General features: G+C 40.8%; 1 protein-coding gene across 1 annotated transcript; it reads left to right on the top strand.

Moving 5' to 3' along the window:
• The first annotated feature begins 1 nt into the window (after position 1).
• LOC143285057 (dolichol-phosphate mannosyltransferase subunit 3-like) lies at positions 2-8,178 on the top strand. Its single transcript, XM_076592245.1, has 5 exons — positions 2-273; positions 1,661-1,780; positions 3,347-3,376; positions 5,360-5,437; positions 7,680-8,178. The coding sequence occupies exons 1-5, from the start codon at positions 268-270 to the stop codon at positions 7,743-7,745; spliced, it is 300 nt and encodes a 99-aa protein (XP_076448360.1). The 5' UTR covers positions 2-267; the 3' UTR covers positions 7,746-8,178.
• The last annotated feature ends 9,693 nt before the right edge of the window (positions 8,179-17,871 follow it).

Raw genomic sequence — 17,871 nt, forward strand, 5'->3', positions numbered from 1 at the left:
TGTTGTGTGCATCATTTTTGCTGCACGATTTCGGTGCCATGAAAAATATCGCTCTCTTCCCCATAGCTCTCCCTCCCCCAAAATGGGGCCGTGGGATCTGAGTGCCGGACTTGAAAGTGCTTCGTTTTGCCGATCCTATCAATTAAACTTTTTACGTGTCAACCACATGCGCTTCCGCTTTCATTTCGTCTGATGTGTGTTCACTGAGAAATGGGTTTTTTTTAGATAAAGATTTGGAAAAGGTGGAATAGATTTATTTATTTCAGTATGGCGGTAAGTACATTTTCTGTTGACAAGCGAGATTTACCCTAGAATTATTAAGAGCTGAACAACAGCATGCGAGGAAACATTTTGCATTCACAATCGCAGGCCAAAAACTGTTTTTTGATGGAAGGGGATGTGTGCATTTAATCGTTCAAGACAAAGAAAAGCGATTAAACAATGCTAATGATACTAATATTAATGGTAATGATAATTTAGATAAATGATATACAGATAAAGAACTCGTTTGTTAGTAAGATGGCACAAGCAGTGGAGAACAAAACAGTTAACTTTGTAGAATATATTATTTTAATATTATATGCAAGGAATAATAATTTTATATCTAGAATATGGACAAAGGAATATCACTGGGGAATATTTGCATACATTTTTATACAACATTTTGTTTTCTTTCGATTTATTTATTTATTTATTTATTTATTTTTAATTACTAATATAACTGAATTTATTAAGGAAGTATCCACAATTTTCGCCTTCAAGACTGAATCAGTGTTCACAACAGGCGTGGACATTCACTCCGCCAGTCACACAAACCAAGAGGAGTGGGGGATGAGAAATATGGACATACCACCAGAAGTGATATTCTATTTGTTTTCCTTTCAGACAAGCGTGGGTAATTTTTGCAGTAGTTTGGATGCTAGATTTATTTTGTTAATTATTAACTTCTGCAACCAAAACTGCCTGGCAAATAAGAAGCACAAGCCAGAGCAAAGGTGTGGCACTGAAGGGGTAAAAATCACAAAAGTATTCAGTGACAGTCTGCCTGCAGTGTATAATCATGATTTTTTGCAAATTACTTTTTAATGGTTCAGTAAGTTTATACCATTCAGCAGTGAAACTTTAAAATGATTTTTAGGTATGATTATAAATCTCCTTCAGAAACTGTTACATACATATTAAATTGATTAAGATTATTTGCACATTTATTGTCTTTTTGGCAATTTTAGGAAATCTGGCCCCCCCCCCCCCCTTTTTTTTTTTGAATAAGGATTATGATATCAATAATGTTTTTGCTTGCTGGTCTGTCTGAGTTAACTGGTGTTCTTTTGAAGTTAGCAGTTCAGCATTTTAAATTTGATATGCTCATCATACTTGAAGACTTACTTATGTAATAGATTATATATCATTATTTTTCATAATGCTATAGTATGAGCTCTCAGTCTTGGGAGGTGTGATTGTCAATCTCCATTGATATTATTTATAAGCTTTTAGTTTAGGTACATTCTTTTACATTTTCTGTGCTTCAGAAACTGTCAGAAGAAAATCTGAATGTTTGTGTGTGTATATTACGCAAACACACCACACACACACACACACACACACACACACACACACACACACACACACTCATCTTTCAATGTCTCCCTGTGTGGTGCAGGTTCCCAAGTTGTTCCAGTGGCTGGCAGGGATTGCTGTATTCATGTCTGTGTGGTCAGCCATTGTCTTCCAGCTGGTCCCAGTTCCCCTTTCTCCCTCATGGCACGATGTCGTCACTGTGGTAAGATTCCTAACAGTTTTTTGGTTTAAATTTCTTGAGATCTTTACACAAAACATTTTGTTGTTGTTGTTATTGCAAACTTATGTAACTGGAAAATTTTCTTTATGGAACTGGAAGTGATCACTTCAAGTGTTTGAAGTAAATTTTTAATCCCCATATTCTTGATCCGTTTACTGTAAACTACTGATTTGACACTGGGAACAACACACAAGTGTATTTCACTAACAGTTACATAATTTACAGGTTCCTCAGGTTGTGCAATTATACATACATAACATTTTTAAAAGCACAATCAGTTTTGATAAATTTGAAGAAAGCCTTTAAGGTGAAGTGTTGTTTGATGCATTCATAACAGCAGAGTAAGGCCTTTGGCTGAATGCAGACTGAAACATTGACATTCTCTGAACAACCACAAGTGGTAAAGAAAACAAACAATTAGGGTGATTACCTTTTTGACATCTACTGATCCATGCACTTATCTGAGACTAGTGAATAGTTTTACCAGAAGTTGTAGAATTCGCAATTTATATTCATAGTACAATACCAGCTGTCAACAATTCATTACTTGACTATTTACAGTATTGTAATAGTAATGCTGGTGCAAGCTTTTGTGAGACTGTAGTAATTCCTGTTGTACTGGTACATGTGTACTAAACCTGCCAGAATTCTTCAGTCATTCACTCATGCGGATTGTCCTCCATTTTGTTGACATTAACGATTTAGAGTGCATGACAGATTATTTTTGAGGTCATATGCAACAGATATTTTGTGTGCCCTAATTCACTGTAAATAAGGGAAGAAGACAAAATTGACTGCAGGATTCTTCAAGACAAAAAACTAAAGTTTATAAAATCCTTTTTGGTGGTAGATGAATCCTGTTTGTTTAGTGGGATACAACGTTTCAAACCATAGGCCCGTTAGGCTATAGGCTCTCCTATTCACACTGTCCTCTTCTCATCACTTCACAACGGGCCTATGGTTCGAAACGTCGTTTCCCACTAAACAAAGAGGATTCATCTACCACCAAAAAGATTTTATAAACTTTAGTTTTTTGTCTCTGTAAATAAGTTCTCTCTTTTAAAATCTTTAATTTATAATTAATAATAAAGCAGAAAACTTTCACATGGGTCTTATTATATATGAATCTATGGTCCGTTTTGGAATCATCTGCACAGAACTGTCAGCTTCAGTATGTTAGAATAGTGGCAACAGATAATGATCAGTTATTCCTGTAAGTAGTGATGGTAATAATCACCTGATGACATGCTCTAAAAAAAAAAAAAGTCAGAAACCATGAACATGAACACAGGCACACATAAACATTTGTATGCACATGTGCAAACACACACACACACACACACACACACACACACACACACACACACACACACACACACATACTTTTACCTGATAGTCAAATCTCAAAATTAATCTGCAGAAGTTAAAACCAAATAGATAAAACCAAAAAAACTATGTTCTCTGAAATATGATTATGTGTGTCTCTCCATTTCAAGTTTATATTAAGCCTTTATCAGTTATGTGACATTGATTTTTACTATGTTGCAGTTGCCCTTGTATCTTCTGATTTCATTTGCGGTAAGTTGGAGTACTTTACCATACTGCAGACAAAATTCCTTAGTTGTCTGAACCCATTAAAATTGAACATGGAGTCCCACAGGGATCTGTTTTAGGCTTAGTGCTCTTCACACTGTACACTGCTCCTCATGCTGAAATTATCAACCGCCATAATGTCAGTCATCATTCTTATGCTGATGACACTCAGCTCCAGAAGAGTGATACCCCCGAAAAACTGTCGTCACTCTTGCAAGAAACATCCAACTGCTTCCTGGACATTCAAAATTGGATGACTCTAAATAAGTTACAATTGAATGGGGACAAAACTGAAGCAATGATCATAGGAGCTAAACAAAAACTCTATTCCATCACAACTGACACAATCAAACATGGCAGTACATCCATCCCTCTTTCCAGTTCAGTCAGGAACCTCGGCGTTGTCCTTGGCAACACACTGTCCATGCAAAAATTGATCAGTCAGACATGTCAATCTTGCTACTGTCATTTGCGGCGCATCAGTTCCATCCGGAAATATATGTTCATTGATGCAACATCTAGGCTTGTCGTTTCTCTCATTCTCTCTCGCAACACACTAGACACCACGTTCTTGGCATCAGAGATCTTTTCCCATCCCTCTTGCGGCCAATCAGTGGCAGCCTCTGTGCGTGTGTGTATGTGTGTGTTTATGTGTATGTGTGGGTCTGTGTGTTTGTGTGCGTTTGTGCATGCGCGAGGGTGTAAGTGTACACAAGTGTCAGGAGAGTTCTGTGCACATGCGTGTGTATGTGGGGGGGGGAGGTAGAGGATGAGGTATGTGTGTGTTTGCATGCCTACACTGTGGGAGCAACAGAATATTGGAACGTGCGGGTGTGCATATATATATATATCTTTGTATATAATGTGTGTGGGGGTGGGGGATATGGTCGTATGTGTGTGTGCTTGTACAAGTAAGTGTGTGTGTGTGTGTGTGTGTGTGTGTGTGTGTGTGTGCCGTGGAAGCTGCGATACGTAGCCTAGAAATGAGTGTGTGGAGGAGGGGGGTAGAGGGGGTGCAGGGTAATGTGTGTGTGTGTGTGTGTGTGTTGGGGTTCATGTATGTTTGTGTATTTGACTGCTTCCATATCTGTGAAACTGCATGTTTGGTGCACATCTGTTAGGCATATATGTGTGAATGTGTGTCTGCATTTTTTTACATTTATTTGCTTATTTATCATCATTGTTGTCTTTTTAATTTATTTAATTAATTTATTTTATTGTTATTATTATTTTATTTTATTTATTTATTTTGTTTTGTTTTGTACACTTATAGTTGACTTCATCAAGTTTTTGCGCCTCATACATATTATTATTAGTAGTAGTAGTTCTTTTTTTATGTATTTATCTATTATTTATTTCCTTTTTTTTTCTCAAGGCCTAAGCGCGTTGGGTTACGCTGCTGGTCAGGCATCTGCTTGGCAGATGTGGTGTAGTGTATATGAATTAGCCATAGTGTCTGTATGTTGTGTGTTTCAGTGCTACTCGTCAGCCATGGTGTCTGTGTTTCAGTGCTACTCATTAGCCATAGTGTCTGTATGTTGTGTTTCAGTGCTACTCATCAGCCATGGTGTCTGTGTTTCAGTGCTACTCATTAGCCATAGTGTCTGTATGTTGTGTTTCAGTGCTACTCGTCAGCCATGGTGTCTGTGTTTCAGTGCTACTCATTAGCCATAGTGTCTGTATGTTGTGTTTCAGTGCTACTCATCAGCAATAGTGTCTGTATGTTGTGTTTCAGTGCTACTCATCAGCCATGGTGTCTGTGTGTGTGTTTCAGTGTTACTCATCAGCCATAGTGTCTGTATGTTGTGTGTTTCAGTGTTACACATTAGCCATAGTGTCTGTGTGTGTGTTTCAGTGTTACTCATTAGCCGTGGTGTCTGTGTGTGTTTCAGTGTTACTCATTAGTCATAATGTCTGTGTGTGTTTCAGTGTTACTCATTAGTCATAATGTCTGTGTGTGTGTTTCAGTGCTACTCATTAGCCGTGGTGGGGTACCGGGTGGCAACGTTCAATGACTGTGTTGCTGCCTCAGAACAGCTGAAAGAGGTGAGCAGAGGGGGGGGGGTTGTGTGATGTCACTGTCATGACTGTGATAATAACACTTCAGGCACGGTTGATACTGGTTTCTGATCACAGATTGAAAGAAAAAAAAGAAACTTTTAAAACCCCACTAAGATGGAAAAATTCATTAACTATTTTGTTTGGGACTTGGATAAGGCAGTGTATTTTGTATTCTGGCTTAAGCCCCTTGATAGAATAATTGTCTCCTGAAATGGTTATTTTGGTTGGAAAGGTTTTTTTTTCATTTTTTATGTTAAGATTCATACTGAAGGATGAATGGACAGAATGGTTAAGACATTTTATTTGCCAGTACAGAGCCTGTTACTATTCTTCTTCTTCTTCCTCGTTCGCCTCCCATTAGATGAGCAGCCCGGTGTCCTCGATGAAGGCTGCCGTCCATCGCAGCTCCTTCAGGGTGCCGTACAGTTTGGCTTCCACTGCTGTCGGTGTTGGCCAGTACTTCCTCCTGGATGCTGCATGTGTCCTAGTCTTGAAGGATGTGGTCGGTTGTCATTGGTCCCTCACCACAAGAGCACTCTCCACTCTGTCCAATGCCAAATTTTCTATGCATGGGGTGGAGCAGGCGGTTATGTCCAGTCCTCAGGCGGAAGATCTTGACCTGTTCCCGTCGTTCCAGCAAATGTCTGTCTTCTGGGTTATATTTGGGGTGCTGGAGGCGCCACTTTATTCCTTGCTGTGCCTTGATTTCATCGTATGACACCTGTTACTATGAGCATCTGGGTTCAAATCTGACCATGACGGCACCACCTTTACAAACTGAAACTTTGGAACATTTCATTGCTGTTTTATTAACAACCAACACTTTTTTTTTTTTAAATATTTTTTTTAACAATAATGAGAGCCAAACATTGCAGTTCTTACAAACCTGGATTTTGTTTTTTAAAGACTTTTTTTTTTTAAACTTAAAGCATGTCATAGTGAAGATAATGTAAAAAAACAATAAACCCAGAAAAACTATATGAACTGTGGGTGAGGAGAGGATGGTGGGTATTTGGTTGAACGTTTATTTGGCAGGTATTGTGCAGAGTACTGGGATGATGTCAGTGCAGTGCAGGACTGTAAGAACAATAGATGTACAGTGTATGACAGTGTTGGAAAGTGCAAGTGGGAAGAGAAGCAAGATGGCAGAATGGTTAGAACGTTTTTCTTCCAATACTGTATCTGTGAGGGTCTGTATTTGAATCCCACTCTCAATCTTTCTTCCAAGTTTGACTGGAAAATCCAACTGAGTGTCTAGTCGTTTGGATGAGACGACAGACTGAGGTCACATGTGCAGCAAGCACTTGGCGCACAGAAAAAGAAGCCATGGCAACTGAAGTGTCCTCTGGCAAAATTCTGCAAACGAAATCAGCTCAGATAGGTACAAGTATATCTGCATGCACTCAAGGCCTGACAAGCACATTGGGCTATGCTGCTGTCAGGCATAAGTCTTTCACAGGAGTCTGTTGATCTGGTCTTGAAATCAGTTGCACAGAATTGTCAGCTTCAGTATGTTTTTACTTGTAAAGCTCAAAATAAGTTAAAATGTAATGACCACTTTAACGTATCGTTCTTGCTGGGGTCTACTTACCCGTGTGGCAATGGATAATGTTCAGTACTTTTTTTTGTTGCTGCATTGTGTTAACAGGAAGGGCAAAAGCTCTTTGAATTGAAAATTTTTGTTTTCATATAATGTGTATTTCATTTCTATTAAATTATTTTATGGTTGAATTTAGGGGGTCAGGATCAAATGAAGGGGGCAAATTGAGCACGGTTATTGCGAGCTGACACATCCCCTAACTGGTACTGAGGTAAGCTGTGATGTCACAGCACCAAGGGCATGGAGATCAGTGGTGTGCAGACAGCTTGCTTCACCATGTTTTTGATCCATGTGCGAGGGCCAGTAAGCGGACCGGGCAAGATGGGTCGTCTTTTCACTGTTAGCCGCACGAAATTTGGCCAAGCAGAGCAAACCGATAGGCCTAGTTTGCATCAGTTTGACATGGTAAGTATATGTATCACCAAACATGGAGTATAACACAAACTCCTCCTTTTAATCAGTATCCTCACATTAAGGTCACATTATGAGCTGTACAAGCAAGAAGATACTAGTAGTGAAGAGTTGTAAATTGGAATATGTATTAGTTTGCATGAGGATTTGATTCCAAAAAATATACATTATGTAATTATGTTGTTTAACATTCTCCCATTTTCTCTGTCCTTGCAGCAAGTGGAAGAAGCGAAGGAAGACCTGAAGCGTAGAGGTTACAAATACGCCAATGAGTTCAGCTGACCCTCACTGGTCACACACACACAGCGGACCATTCTACATTTCACCCTGTCGGGCTGCAGCACGGATCCTGCAGCCATTATAATATTCTTTATGTTCTCCTCTACACTTCCCTGTGTTTTTGGACATTACTGTAATATGGGGGTTACAAGGCGATTTATGCAAGTTTTCAGAATGGCAATGAAGTAGTTTTTGCACATCGATGAGCATTTTGCCTCCACTTGCAGGAGTGTTGGGTCTTCAGGACATTGTCCTGTGGATACAGCATGTGTAAGGATTCAAGGTGCTGCAGTAGGATAGTCATTTTGTTAATGGGTGTGAACGATGATGTGTTTACACAGTGTGTATACACACATGAAATAAAGTATGGAATAAAATGAATCGTGATTTGGATTTTTTTTCCTGTTCACAAAAAGTTGTGACTGATGGTCAAGGGTTTTGAAAATTCATAAGAAAAAAAAAAAAAAAAAGTTCAAAGCAAGTTTTTGTTGTATTTTTTTTTATGCATAGAGTGTGCTGTGATAACAGCTCACTGAACTCTGGTCCAATCAAAACATACCACCAGTGATCATTTCTTTCATTGGCTGACAGTGAAAGGAATTTTCATTGGCTGGGATTGCAAGGAGAACCAGTCTACAGCCATTGGTATATTCTTGATGGAATGATGGTCAAGGACATTCATATTAAATATATTTTTTTTTTAAGAGCAAGTTTTTGTGAGTACTGTGCTTATGTACTGAGTACCATGAAAAATGGGCTGAAAGGTGCCCTGCTGTGTGCCATCTGTCTCCCCCACCAACCAGGAGCTTTGTTTCTTTTTATACCTGAAAAAGTTCACTTGTGTCAACACTTTCCTGAACTCTGGTCCAATCAAAATGCACCAGCAGTGATCCCTTCTTTAACTGGCTAACAGTGAAAGGAATTTTCATTGGCTGGGATTGCATTGAAATTGTAAAACAACTCACATCACTCTAGATCAATCAAAACACACGAGTAACGAACCAATGGAAACAACAGTAGTGGGGTTTTTTTTCTTTCATTGACTTGCAGCAAAATGAGTTGTCATTGGCTGGGATTGCAGTGAATAGTGCAAACTGCTACTTTTTTTTTTTTTTAATTTTTTTTTTTAGTGACAATCTGAAAGCTGGAGCAGACATAATCTTTCTGTAATGCCTTCTAGCCATAAGGTTGTGTTCTAAATGTGCTGAGTAGGGGGAAGTGGGGAGATGACACTGTAGCAATCAGCAAAAAGGCAATGTGCCAGCAGTCAACAATACATACATAGCAAAGTGCCAGAAACCAACTACAGAGCAAAATTTGACGACACTGTCATAATGTTAAAAGCAATGTGCCAGCAGTCAACAATACATACATTGCAGCCAACAGAACTGCAGAGCAATATGTAATTACAGTCAGTACTACATAGCAGTCAACAGAAGTACACAGTAATGTGCTAGCAGTCAACAGAAGTGTACAACAATGTGTTAGAAGTCATCAGAACTACACAGCAGCCAACAGAAGTATATGGTAGTCTACAAAGCTAAAAATGGAAATGTGCTGGAAGTGCATAGCAATGTGTCTGCAGTCAATACTACACAGCAGTTAACAGAACTACACAGCAGTCAACAGAACTACATTGCAGTCAAGAGAAGTACACAACAGAACTGTTAATCGTAAAATCCTATAGTCCAGCTGACGGCACAGGGCCATATCAGGTCTGTCAAACCATACAAATGCTCAACCACATCAACACAAAAGCTCAAATACACACAGAGAAAACCCTAAAAGATAAATCTACAAAATACTTTATGACACATTATCCTACCATTTTGCTCCTTCCGGCAAATAAGATTTGGCTGTGCTGAGGATGTCATTCCGCTTAATTTATCATCCCTAGATTACAAAAAATCTTTAAAAGAAAAAAAAAAGGGAAAAAACCCCCACTTCTTCATAGCCAAACAACAAATGAATAAAAAAAAAAAAAAGAAAAAAAAAAAAGACCATTTAGGCAAATAACACTGCAGAATGGACAGCTGGTGCTCATCCCAGTGTTTACAATTTCACTACCTAATTGCCAGAGCAAAACAGCACAGGTAGTGCTTCATAGACTGGAAAAGAGAAAGAAGAGTCAAGGCTTGCTTGAAAAAAGAAAAGGGAATGGACTGGGAAGGCAGAAAAAGGCGACAACAGTGAAGGAAGAAAAAAAGCAGAAACAAAGAGGGCAATAAAAAAGATGAAATTTCTAGCACAGAATTTCCTGAAGGTGGGGATGCTATTTACACTGAAAGACCCCCGGCATCCCCACGGTGGAACAACAGTAGAACACAGCAATGTACTAGCAAGTCAACAGATGTACAGGGCGATGTTCTAGCAGTCAACAGAAGTACACGGCGATGTTCTAGCAGTCAACACAATGCGTTAGCAGTCAACACAACTATATAGCAAAGCGTTTTATCAGAAAGTGTACATTCTAACTCTACATTGCACAAGCCCAAACAAAGACTTTCCTTCAATGTGTAGGTCTGAGGTATGTTAACACTGATTGCTCCTGCCAACAATGCTATCTGCATCTGCCCAGCCTACACTGCAATCCACCCACATACTGTCTGTGTACACTGTTCACAAACTTACAGATGCTATTAAAATGGACCATATTGTCTGTGTACACTGTTCACAAACTTACAGATGCTATTAAAATGGACCATATTGTCTGTGTACACTGTTCACAAACTTACAGATGCTATTAAAATGGACCATACTGTCTGTGTACACTGTTCACAAACTTACAGATGCTATTAAAATGGACCATATTGTCTGTGTACACTGTTCACAAACTTACAGATGATATTAAAATGGACCATCAGTTTGCAGTGGATCTGGCAATTTAGTCTGTTCTCCTGAGACATAACTGCAGCACAGGGGGCTGGAGGGGGAGGGTGTGGGGGGGGGGGGGGGGGGGAGAGACTTGTTCCCAGACATGATGGGAAGAGAAAAGGGAATGCACCACTGTAGACATGCTGGTTATGCTTGGTATGAACTTATTTGACTGTCTCACTCACAACAAACAGCAAGTTGTTGCAGTGTTTTTCTTCTTTTTTTTTCTGACAACAGTTGCCACTGGCTGTGTTTGGTGTGAACACACCCAAAGTTGTTGAACACTGCGCAGCAACTGTGATCTGCAACCTGGAGTAATCTGCAACAATTCCAAAGCAACGTGCCACAGACTGAAGGGATACAGGGTGGAGAACTGTTGGAAATGTGTCTACTGACGTGTGTCCATCACTACGCATTGTGACATTACCCACACAGCCTCACATCAGTACATTAAAAATAAACACAGCATCACATCAGGACACGTGCATCAAAAATATGGTGATGTAACCACCCCTTTCCTCAGCATCTTCACCATGCTGACAGAGTCAGTGAAGAACTACACAGACAGGCACTTGTTGCGGCAATATTGGGGCTTCATGAAATGCACACTGCATAGCCACAGTCACTGTATTTTCATTCACATGAAATAAACAGCTTGACCTGAATATACTACATTGCCATACTGACTGTAGCTTCACCCACATGAAAAAATACTACATAGCCATAATCACGATACTGCAGTTTCACCAATATGGAAAAAATAGCAAAAAAAGAAGCTGACCTGTACTTACTATACTACACAGCCACACACCTTGTAGTTCTACCCACATGAAGTAAACAAGCTGATCTGTACTGACTCTCATAATTCCATAGGACAAAGCAGACAAATCCTCACATCTTTCTATTGATTTGGGCAGGAGAGATGTCTCTGGTTTGCAGCAACCAATGTAAATATTCAACATCAACATCATGGCCTGTCCCTCACTGCTATGTCTACATTTGCACTCCAGCACTGTGGACACTCCAGTTCACTCATTACCTCAGCACATCATATTCGAGGTGTGTTCAAAAAGTGTCCGACCTTTGTTCATAAAAACTACTCGTATCCAGATTCAACAAACTTACACTAATCTTCAAAGTAGTCCCCTTGGGCTGCCACACACTTCTCCCAATGGTTCTGCCACTGTCGGAAGCAGCGCTGGAACATCTCTTTTGGGATGGCGTGCAGCTGGTCCGTTGCATTCTGCATGATGTCTTCTCTGGACTGAAATCTGGTCCCTTTCAGGGGCATTTTCAGCTGTGGGAACAGCCAGAAGTCACGGAACCATGTCAGGAGAGTAGGGAGCCTGACGAAGCACAGGTGTGCATCACCAGGGTCCTCAATTGGTCAATGACGATCTCATTTTGGGATGTTGAGGGCCTACCAGAATGTGCTTCACTCTCCACTGATGTGCAGCCATCTTTGAAGCGGTTGTAACACTCCTTTATCTGTGTGGTGCCCGTTGCTTCATCTCTGAAGGCCTGTTGAATCTTGTGGATTGTCTCCACTTTGGAATTGCCAAGTTTAACACAAAATTTGATGCAGTAGCGCTGTTCAAGTTTTTCAGTCATTTTGTCAAAAACGAAAATCCGACGGCGCTCACTTACACTTCCTCACTCATCAGCAGTCTGCCGTCAACTGACAGCTTCTGCAGGCGGGAAAAAATTCACGTATGTGCATTAGGGTCGCCTACATACGTGCACCAAACTACGCCTCCCTAGCTTCATTTGTTTACGCACGAAAAAATTAAGGTTGGATACTTTTTGAACACACCTTGTATACACATGTCCAAGAAAACATGACAGAAATAATACTGCAACGTTCCCCAAAATGACAAGGTGTGAAGAAACGGGACTCACAACAACAGCGTTCGGCAGACTGGAAGCAGAACACGAAACCAAACATGACACAGAGAAGATGATTGCAGTGAAAAATGGACATTCCACTCCTCAGCTCTGACTTCAGCACACACAGGTATTCTGCACAGCATACATAAGGATTCTATACAGCACCGACCAGCAGCTCAAAACAGGTGCCAGTTTCACACAATCCTGACCAAATCAGCATCATTGTGATGCAGTGAACCGACTCACAGGCATGGGGAAACCGGGGCACAACTACATATCGGGGAAAACCAGACCACGATGAAGCATTCTTATGCTACACAGCAAACTGAAACTTACAGGAGGAAACAGCTGATCATTTTCACTTGACCAGGCAGTGCTGTGATTATTGCACATGGTATGAATGACCGCTAACTCCCCTGCATGTGAACATCATGGAAGAAGCATGAACACATCTGCCAGCAGCCAAGGAATAGCAATACAGTTTATCAAACATTGCTGTCATAGAAAAAAAAAATCAGAATTAAAGCCATTTACAAGTACTTCAGGATAATGGAACATTCAAGTCACCCTGTTTACACTGAACAAGAAAGTGTGGAAAAACCTGCTTCATACACACATAGGGACTAGACAAGGTATTTCCAATTCCCCTTGTCAAAAGAACCATAAAGTCCCCTCTCCCTCCCCCACAAAAAACCAACAACAATCTACACCCCCCCACCCCCCACTCCCAAACCTTATGCATGAATGCACCTTTGTTGTGGATAAAATCAGTAACAGAAAAAGCAGGCATGTCTGCAACTTTGTAGAATCAAAACTCCTTTTATCTTAAATGAAATTCCTGAAATGTTACACACACACCAAAAAAACAACAGAAACCCAGCAACAAATGGCAATGGAATGTCGGACACAAAAAAGCACAGGTATCATATCCCTGAACACTGAAGCAAAACACCGAAAGAACACATGACTTGGGTAGCACTGAGCACTGTGACCCAATGACATGGAGGGGTGCACACACCAGGACCACAGGCAGTTGGCAGAAACATGCAGAGGTGCACTCCCTACACACACACACCCTACCAAACAACACTCATTGTTCAACACTTCACAATGCACAACCACCACCATCTTGTGGAACCAAAATAACCCCCTCCTCCTCCCACCTGTGTGGGCTACAACTCCCACATTCACTTGAATGTACAATCATGACTCTTTTACCCCACCAGGCAGGCAGCCACACTCTGTTTTCTGGGGTGTGCCTGCTGGGTATGTTCTTGTTTCCATAACCGATCAACACTGACATGGATTACCGGGTCTTTGATCTGCATGCATATTCACATAGGGGGTTTAGATTTGCAGGTCTGCACATCTTGACACACCTAATGCTGGGATTGGGATTCAAACCCAGGACCCTTAAATTGAAGTCTATTGATTTTAATCACTGGTGTGTTGTGCCCATCAAGAGAAAAAAAATCAATTCAGAGGTTCTTTTAACTGTTTTCTGCCAACAAGAGCAGAAAACCATGACTGATTACACTGAGCGTAGAGGTGGAGATACAATTCTGCATGAACACATCTGGATAGAGTGTGTCACAGGAATACCACCAGGGCTGTAATCAAAATCAGGCAGGAAACATGTGTGGCATAAAGCAAAGCTTCATAAAAACTCACTGAAAGCAATGTGGCAAAGAAGAAATAACTATATACAAAAAGGAGGATGGAACAACATAAATGGTCTGAGCCATGACACAACTCTAGTAACTGTACATCTTGGAATGCTATGTGCAAAAGACAACACAACAGCTCTAACAAAGACACCACCATAACAGCTCTAACAAAGACAGCTTTAACAATCACCTGTAACACCAATAGCTTTCCACAGGGAATGGTAACTTTAGACACAACAACACTGACACAGGTAACAATATACAGTATCGTAGCATTTCTTGTAAATTCTTGTTAGCAGCATGTCTTCATTTTGGCTACTTTTTCAGTGTCATCACAGTCATATAGTATTTCATGTGATAGCAGCAAATTATTGTGCACATCTTCATCATTCTGTACAGAAGCATATTGTGACAGTGTAAAAAGTTTTTGATTCCAAAAGTAGAGTATTCTTTTACAGTTTTTTGCCTTGCAATGCAGCACATTCCGAATAACAGCAAAAAGATTCCACACACACTGGAAACAATACAGAATTCTGCTAAATGTTGATGAAGTCTGTTTAAAACAAACATTAATAGAACACAATCATGGGAGCTATCTTTTAGCAACAAAATCCAAACACAGAACCACACCTCCATATCAGGAATAAATTACTTTCTATCAACACAAAAGGTGAAAGGCAAATTAAAACAAAATCTTTAGTTTAAATAAAGAGTTATAAATTCAGTCTTAGATTTCTCCACCATTGACACAAAGCCTCATTCAGTCCAATCCACATCCAGCAAAGGTTTCAACATTTAGCAAAGGGTGCAAGCAATATTTACAGGGTACCCACTGTTCGGCAGTCAGACAACTTTCAGAATGTAGTGTTTTATATTCTGTGAGCTCAGTCAGTGCCCTTCCAGTTCAGCCCATGTCATCAAAAGCCCTCACGACGGAGGTGATCCTACAATAAAGAAGACATACTGGGCATTACATTTGTTAAAAACTAAACAGACATCTAAAATATCAACCAGAAAATAAACAGATCCATGAATTCATTAATATATAGGACAACATGAATTAAAAATGACCAGATAGTTTTACAGAAAAAAAAAAAAAATTAAAAAGTTACAAAAAGGATTGAGGAAAATATTCCCCTCCCTCAACTTCCGTCCTCCCTGTGTCTGCACACTTTCCCCCACATTCCAAAATGTGGATAAATACATCATTCTAACACGCCCCCCCACATTCCAAATGATGATAGATCTGTCACACTAACACTCCCCCCCCCCACATTCCAAAATGTGGATAAATCCATCATTCTAACACACCCCTCCACATTCCAAAATGTGGATAAATCCATCACTCTAACACATGCACCCCCACATTCCAAAATGTGGATAAATCTGTCACACTAACACACGCCCCCCACCCCTACCCCCATTCCAAAATGTGGATAAATCTGTCACACTAACACACGCCCCCCCCCCCCCCCCCCATTCCAAAATGTGGATAAATCCATCACTCTAACACACGTACCCCCCCCCCCTTTCCAAAATGTGGATAAATCCATCACTCTAACACACGTCCCCCCCCTCCCCCTTCCAAAATGTGGATAAATCCATCACTCTAACACACGTCCCCCCCCTCCCCCTTCCAAAATGTGGATAAATCCATCACTCTAACACACGTCCCCCCCCCCTTCCAAAATGTGGATAAATCCATCACTCTAACACACGCCCCCCCCCCCTCCCAAACACACACAATCCAAAATGTGGATAAATCTATCACTCTAACACACACACACCCACATTCCAAAATGTGGATAAATCCATCACTAAATCCCCCACCCCCCACCCCACATTCCAAAATGTGGATAAATCCATAACTCTAACACATTCCAGAAAGTGGATAAACTGGTCACTCTCAGATACGCCCCCCTACCCACCACTGCTGACATCCAAATTGTGGATAAATCAGTCACTCCCACCCTCCCTAAAAACACATTCCAAAATGTGGATAAATCCTTCACTCTTTGATACCCTCCCACCCCTCCCCATTCCAAACAGTGGATAAATCAATCACTCAATAAGACATGTCCCCCCCCCTCCCCTCCCTCCCCATTCCGAACCTAAACACAAACATGATCATACATAATACACAAAATTATATATAACAGGCATACTGAAAATTGCCATAGGGGAACTCTCATGTTCTAGATGCCAAAAATGAATGCACCATTCAAAAAAAGCCCCATTTGAAGTCCAGAAAAAGATGTAAATTATCATGACTTTCCATATAAAAAATATAACAAAAAAAGCAAGTGAATGGATCAGCATAGCAGAGAAATAAAAGACGAAAAAAAAAAAAATGAAAGAAACAAACAATAAGAGAGCAAATCGAAAAGAGGAAATTTCCAGCACAGAATTTCCAGAAGGTGAGGAAAGTGCTTGTACTGAAAGACCCCAGCATCCCAATGGGGGATGTTACCAATATCTGCTCCCACAGTGAACACACACACACACCAACACACACAGAGACCAGCACACACACCAACTCACAGAGACCAAACAGACGAGACTAAAATCACAGAAAAAGAAATGCCCAACAGACAAAACTAGTCACAGGACCAGTGATGAACACATACTTTCAGCATTATTTTCTTACTGTTGTCATGACCAACACTGTCATTAACCAATGCTTCTTGAAAATCACAAGTCAACACTGTCTCACAAACATCCAACACTGTCTGCTGACAGTTGGCAAAACTGTATAACGCTGAAAAAAAGTACAAATGCTTTTACATTTTCAGATATGTTTTCAAAATCATGCAAGTTCTTTGCATGAAAACACAGTCCGTGTACATTCTTCACCCACACTTTGATCAAGGCAAGCATTGAAGTAGAGGGAGAAAAGTGGTAAAATTTGACAGGTGCATGGATGTGAGAAACTTCACCCACAGACTGGTCGTTGTGTGTGTGTGGGAGGGTGAGGGGGGGGGGGGGCTGTGGAGATGTGGGAAGGCTGGGGGGTGCACCAACAATGAGTCACTGCGGTGTGGAGGGGAGGGAGGGATGGACAACAGGGCACAGATATACACACCACTGTTGTTCATCAGCAAACAGACCACACACAGATATACACACCACTGCTGCTCATCAGCAAACAGACCACACACAGATACACACACCACTGTTGCTCATCAGCAAACAGACCACACACAGGTATACACACCACTGTTGCTCAACAGCAAACAGACCACACACAGATATACACACCACTGTAGCTCATCAGCGAACAGACCACACACAGGTATACACATCACTGTTGTTCGTCACCCAACAGACCACAAAGGTATATACTGTTGCTCACACCTCAGCTGGCACTAAACACAGCATGCTGGATGAGCACACAGTTCACAACACCAATGTCTGAGGCATCACCATGAGATTCCTTGTCCCAGTCACAGATGGACAGAAAGGCTCTCTCTCCAATACAGGGAACAAAACATATGCACACACACATAAACATGCTCACACACAAGTTTCAAAACTGGCCGACAGAACACTTGTCTTTTGTAAGGTGCAGCAGTAGCGTTGTGGACTGAGTGCTTGGACAAGGAAGTGAAGACCCAGGGTTACATTCCTGCATGGACCACCATTTTTACTCTGCGTACCCTGCCCCACCTTGTAGAGCGGTCTGGGTGCTAACCTTTCACATG

This window comes from Babylonia areolata, chromosome 8 (assembly GCF_041734735.1).
Source record: "Babylonia areolata isolate BAREFJ2019XMU chromosome 8, ASM4173473v1, whole genome shotgun sequence".
Classification (NCBI taxonomy): domain Eukaryota; kingdom Metazoa; phylum Mollusca; class Gastropoda; order Neogastropoda; family Buccinidae; genus Babylonia; species Babylonia areolata.